The following is a 6,418-nucleotide window of genomic DNA, read 5'->3' on the forward strand; positions in this document are numbered from 1 at the left end:
GTTCGCGGTCGGTACGTGTGATCTGCCGCCTCCCCTCCTCCCCTGTTCGGCGTGCGGGGTAGCCTGGTCGGGCCGCGCTTCCTCTTGGTTGCTGGTTATGTACAGGAGGCGCTGCTGGTGGCGGGGATCTAGTTCGGGTGAAATCCCTGGCCAGCCATGACCGGCCGCGCCGACGGCGACGCCTGAGGGCGCCATTCCCCTCTTTGGAGGCGTCGGTATGGACTGATCTCCTCACTTCACCTTCCCCTATGTCTCCCGGGCAAAAGCCCTAACTTTGTTGGGCGGCGGCGGAGCTCACGGCACCGTTCCCTTCTTGAAGGCGCCACTTTGGAAACCTTGGGGTTGGGTCACGCTTGTGGGTGGTGGGCAACGACGGTGGTGCGGCCCTATCCTAGCATGGATTTACGTCTGTTGCTTGGAGATGGACTCGCATACGAAGGTGGAGGTCGGGGACTGGCGTTGTGGTGGCGTCAATGGCGGAGGACCTGCCAAGGCTCGCGTAGGTGGAGGTCGTCGTGATGGCGTCGATGGCGGAGGACCTGCCAAGGTTGTTACCTCAATCTGCTCTGAAGATGGGCCAGTGGAAGATGACGACGACGACACATGTGAGTGCTTCGCACCGGTTTGAGCCCCGGACCCGGCAGATGGCTCGGTCCGGGCCTTCGGCTTTAGATGTTAGGCTTAGGTGAGAGGTCTGCGTATGTGGCCTAGCTTGCACCCCTTCATCATTTGGATAGAAGTAGCGGCAGATGTTGCCAAGATGGCGGATTCAGGAATATTATCGTTCTGCTTTGTAAGGTCCTCGAGAATAATCAATAAAATGGCCGCATGTATCTTCGAGATGCAGAGGCCAGAGGTCATCCTCCTTTTCCAAAAAAAGTAGGATGAGTTTACTCTTTTGCAGGTAAAATGCAGGGATCAAGTTTACAAAGCATAAACATGTATTAAGAAAACTTTGAAGACTAAAAAGGCTGGATTTGATGATTGGTGGTTGGTTGGAAATTTAAATACTCGATTCCTCTAATAAGTTTTGAGCTTTTGAGGGAGCACACTTCCCGTTAAAATAAACAAGACTTGCTTTCCCCTAAACACTTGTTATGGGCTAATCGAGGAAGCACAGCATCAATATTTGGCGGTTTATTTTATTTTTCCTTAGCCGACACGTAATATATGAGCTACCTACATTCCTATTGAGGGCTACAAAAGCATTCCACTGTTTGTAGCGCACTCGTATTTCCTTCCCTTGGTAATCCAAGCAAGCAAACCGTGTGCTTTCGCGGTTCTCCACATCAAAGGACGAATATACTCCGTATTAAGCAACGAAGGATATCCTTTCTCGCTCTGCATGCATGCTCTCACTTTAGGTGCGGCGTGCGTGCCTGCATGCGCGCGTGTACTGCCCCCGCTGCTGTGTATGTGCGTGTTCTGCAGGCAACGCACCTACACATGATCATCATCAATCTATCTATACAGATGTAACTCATCAGCGCTGGTTGTCTTCGTCGCCAGTACAGTACTAATTATCAGCTCGCTACTTAATTGGTTGTTTGAAAGGTACTACTCGTGTAGTAGTAATAGCACAAGCTAAGAGAGATTGATTAACAGGCACCGTCTGTCTCCTCTTTTAAACCGCTCCTTTCCGAAAGCAAAAGCGGCAGGGAGAAGGAAATAAAGGATATATTTTTCTCGTTTGTGTAACGACAGAATGAAAGAGGAGAGGGAAAGGGGGGAGGAAAGCAACGGAAAGTTCGTTCATAGATAAAGGAGTGAAGCAAAAGGAAGGGGAAAACAAAACAAAGCGCAGATTCCCCTCCAAACAAGCCCTATGCTTTTTCTTCTCTTCTTCTCTCCCCCACACCCTCCCCCTCTCTCCCAAGAACATCATATACCCCATTGCTCAAAGAAAATTAAGCCACTGGCCCCTTGAAGATTGAGCTGAGATTTCCGCACACCGGGTGCAAGGGCCGGAGGGGCGAGAGCATTCCTTTCAGCGGGAAGCCGGCAACGCATCTCCCCCTCTCTATCTCCTCTTTCTCTCACCAGAGGCGAGTGATGAATCGAGGAGAATTCCAGAGCTCCCTAGTGCAACAGATGATCTGGAGTGGCACTGGGGATGGTGGTACCAGTAGTATCATGAGTAGCTTGAAGCCATGCCACGAGGAACAAGAGGCGTCTCCCAAGCTGCCCTCCTTGTCTTCTCCCTCCATGCTTTTCTCCCAGCAGTTTCCTCACAGCCCATCAGGCCTGGGTCATATCAACGGCGGCACCTCTCTTCTAAGCTTGCATGACGGCAGCACCGGCACCCAGGAGAGCCACATGCCAGAGTCATGGAGCCAGATGATACTGTAAACATCTCTCTCTCTCTCTCTCTCTCTCTCTCTCTCTCTCTCTCTCTCTCTCTCTCTCTCTCTCTCTCTCTACATGCTAGTAATTCAGATAAGAAGAAAATATGCTTGTAAAATTTATTACATACGTGACTATATGCAGCTCTAGGGGAGGGAGTAAAGTGATTAATCCACTTCGTCCTTTAGTAGATCAGAAGCAGCTCCTATATGCTAATTAATCATATGTTGCATGTTCATTTCACTAACTTGCAGTTGTTTTTATCTCCATGGACTGATGTATTTGTGTATATCTGTGTGTTCCTTGTGCAAACGGCATCATATACAGCAGTGGGGGATTGGTTGGAGATCAAGAGAGAGGGGGATACAACGCCACCACGGCTCTCCTGTCAAAGGGACTAGAGAATTGGGGGGCTCATCAGGCTGCTGTAAGTGCATGCATGGTTGGTACCAAGGAGGACGGCCCCATGCCTCAGTCCGTCGCCGGAGGCGCTGCTTCTTACAACTTCTATGGGAGCCATCTTGCTGGTGACGGACATGAGATCCAGGCCAAGTCCCAGCTGAGCCAGATGCTTCTGGCCTCCTCTCCTAGGTCATGCGTCACCACAAGCCTGGGCAGCAACATGCTCGACTTCTCAAACAGCGTGGCGCCGCCCCCTCCGGAGCTGAGGTGCCACCACCACTCCGACAACTCATCCGAGGTGAATAACGATATTAGATTAGATGTTACTACTAGTTAATTTGCTCATTTGCTCAGTAATATAGGTCACCGGGAAGGAATAGTAGGGTTTTTTGCTCTTTTGGTTTTCTATATGGCTGGCTTTATTTAGTTTAGCGTGCTTCGCGGCTTAGTTCATGTATACCTTGGTTTGTTCCTCTATGAGTATTTAGTTGGCTCTTGCAAGTGCGTTTCATCTCCTTCATGAAAAAGCTGATGTTGTTTTCTAAAGTGGAAAGCTCTATATGTATGATCATGTTATCAGTAATAATCCTCTAAGTTCAGGTTTTTATGGTTGTCGATGCAATCTCTAGACAACGCATGGTGCACTCAGTCATCCCCTAGATATTGTTCTTTTCTGAAAACATACTCCACATGCTCTGATATTCCTTTGGAAATCCTCTTTTGTCTACTAGTTAATTGATGTCTCCATAGCTTGATGTTTCAGGATCTCTTGGTAAGAGTGTAGGACATTGCAAAATCATTGGCAGAGCTAGCTACTGGATGTTTTGCTCATTTCCTCACCCTGAATTCTTTTATATTATGCTATAGTATAATTGTTCAGCTGTACTCACTGTGGAGGGCCGGGTAGAATCGTTGGGCGTTCACTTTACCAATGGAGAGGAGGGTTCTTGTTGGGACAAGATAAAAATGGGGTCATGATTATTCACGCTTTGGTTTGTTTGTCTTTCTCTAGTGCAACAGCACCGCCACAGGTTCAGCTCTCAAGAAGGCTAGGGTTCAGGCCTCGTCCTCAGCACAATCTACTCTAAAGGTTTCCTCCTCGTCAAATCCCTGCTTTCCATGCATAACTCTAGCCCATTACTCTCTCTCTCTCTCTCTCTCTCTCTCTCTCGCGCGCGCGCGCGCACATAAAGGGCACTTGACTATATAGAAGTTCGTGCGGCAAGACCACACGATAATGACTCTCACAATTGACATTTCATTCCACTACCATCCAGTTTACAAGCATTTGTTTATTCATTGTGACCATTTTCCAGGTGAGGAAGGAGAGGCTAGGGGACAGAATAACTGCACTTCACCAAATAGTTTCCCCATTTGGCAAGGTGATAACCGGGACGTGATTAGTTATTTGACGATTCTTGCGTTGCAGCAGTAGTGGGGAGCTAGATCTAAATGTGTACTACAAGCTAGCTCATGTGTGCTGTTACACGTGTCTATAGTTTTCTTTCTTTTGCCTGTTTCAGTTCACTTGAGGGGTTGTGTCCAACCAAAGCTTATCTCTGACACACGTGCTCCCTTTTACAGACTGACACGGCGTCTGTACTGCAAGAGACCATTGGCTATGTCAGATTCCTCCTGGGTCAAATTGAGGTCCAATCTCTCTCTCTCTCTCTCTCTCTCTCTCTCTCTCTCTCTCTCTCTCTCTCTCTCTCATGGTACCTTGATCAGAAGAGTATGGGTGAATAGAGGACATATGGGCTATGGCCCACATGTCAGTTATAGCATGAGCAGTATCTCTAAAAAGCGCAAGTAACATTTTCCAACGCCTGCTGTGGCTGGAGAGTTGAGCCCACCACTGCATGCATCCAACAGTGCACACGCAGGCGACGGTAGAAGCACACCGAGGGCGCGCAGGAAACAAAAAGAGAATGGGGCGGGGGGTGGGGGGGGCGACTAAGTAATTTTACCGGAGGCGGGATGTACCGGAGCCGCATCCGCCGTTGGTCGTTTTTGTCAAGATTCGTGCAGCTTTTATATTCTATTTCCGGATATAGAATACACATAGTAATACATGTACTGTCAGATGAAGTCAGCTTTTTACAGAAGAAAAAGAGTTGGGTAGAGAGAACTGTGCATGCATGCCTGCATTCTCTCAGGCCATACATATGACATGCATTTTATTTTCATCCTCATATTTTTAATGATTCATATCTTTTGAACCAAATGTCTAATATTGAAACTTTTTGTATATTTGAATTCGTGGTGACAAGACCTTGAAAACAAGATCAATTTAGCATATATTTGAAATATATTTTGTTTTATATATTTCAATTATCTTTGAAATCATTTTCATAAAACATTAGATTTTAAAGCTATATTTCGCTCGTTTCAAGGAACTTATTTCAGAAACAATATTACAGTCACTCAATTGAAAAACTAGATTTCACTTGTTTCAACAATAAACTTTACTTGTTTAAAAAAAATATTTCCAAATTGTTTCACTCATTTCAAAGAATATAATTTCACTAGTTCCAAAATAAGTATTTAACAAATTTGAAAAATCACGTTTCACTGATTTGGAAAACTGATTTCACTCATTGCAAAATTTATCTTAAAAACTAATTTCACTTTGTTTACCAAAAAAGTATTGAAATGCATTTCACTCAGCAGAGATATCTATTTCAAACATTAAAAAAGTCGTTAGATTTCACTTGTTTCAACAATAAACTTTACTTGTTTCAAAAAAACTAATATTTCCAAATTGTTTCACTCATTTCAAATAATATAATTTCACTAGTTCCAAAATATGTATTACAAAATTTTGAAAAATCATAATTGACTGATTTGGAAAACTGATTTCACTCATTACAAAATATATCTCAAAAACTAATTTCACTTCATATTTACGAAAAAAGTATTGAAATGCATTTCACTCGGCAGAGATATCTGTTTCAAACTTTGAAATAGTCTTTTGACACCAAAAAGATATATTTCACTTTTTTCAAATAACTTATTTCACTCATTTCAAAAAATACATTACAGTCGCTCAATTGAAATACAATATTTCACTTGTTTCAAAAAACTAATTACACTCATTACAAAAGATAGATTTCACTAGTTTCAGAAAAACACATTACAGTCACCCCATTGAAGACACAGTTTCAGAAGCTGAAATATGAAACTCACAAAGAAAACTATATTATGAAAAGTGGTTTCAATCATTTCAGTAACTGATTTCATTTTTCAAAAAATGTAATTTGAAATGAGTGAAATTAGTATTTTGATATGATTGAAATAGTAAAAATTAAACTAGTTTAAATATATTCAAGATTGGTCTTATTCTAAAGATCTTATGTTCAGCAATTTGAATATATGAAATTTTTGTATAATAGAACATTACTGTAAAAAATATTGGCCATCTAAAAATGTAAACAAAAATAAATATGAGAGAGAGAGAGGAGAGATGCTGCATGCATGCGTACAGCCCACTGCAACTGTCTTTCCTGCCATGGGGCCTATTGATGTGACATTGATTTGACCATATACAAATGATTACCTGCCACAATACATAGGTATACATATGAATAGGTCCCACTTAAACTCAATCACAAAGCAGCTGAACGGTGGATGTTATGCCGGTACATCCCCGCTCCGATAAAAAGGAGTTTGCGTG

At 43.5% G+C, this 6,418-nt stretch overlaps 1 protein-coding gene across 3 annotated transcripts in view; it reads left to right on the forward strand.

Annotated features, from left to right (window-relative positions):
- The first annotated feature begins 1,781 nt into the window (after positions 1–1,781).
- LOC123042128 (transcription factor bHLH68) overlaps positions 1,782–6,418 on the forward strand; it is an 11,566-nt gene continuing 6,929 nt past the window's right edge. The window contains exons 1-5 of one of the 3 annotated variants that reach the window (XM_044464658.1): positions 1,782–2,345; positions 2,674–3,043; positions 3,758–3,835; positions 4,062–4,127; positions 4,330–4,395. In XM_044464658.1, coding sequence (XP_044320593.1) covers positions 2,053–2,345; positions 2,674–3,043; positions 3,758–3,835; positions 4,062–4,127; positions 4,330–4,395 — 873 coding nt within the window. In that variant the 5' untranslated portion in view covers positions 1,782–2,052. Of the gene's footprint in view, positions 2,346–2,670; positions 3,044–3,757; positions 3,836–4,061; positions 4,128–4,329; positions 4,396–6,418 lie in introns of all 3 variants that reach the window. The other 2 variants (XR_006418713.1, XM_044464650.1) reach the window with 2 other exon arrangements.

The sequence above is a fragment of the Triticum aestivum genome, chromosome 1A, assembly GCF_018294505.1.
Source record: "Triticum aestivum cultivar Chinese Spring chromosome 1A, IWGSC CS RefSeq v2.1, whole genome shotgun sequence".
In the NCBI taxonomy this organism is placed as follows: domain Eukaryota; kingdom Viridiplantae; phylum Streptophyta; class Magnoliopsida; order Poales; family Poaceae; genus Triticum; species Triticum aestivum.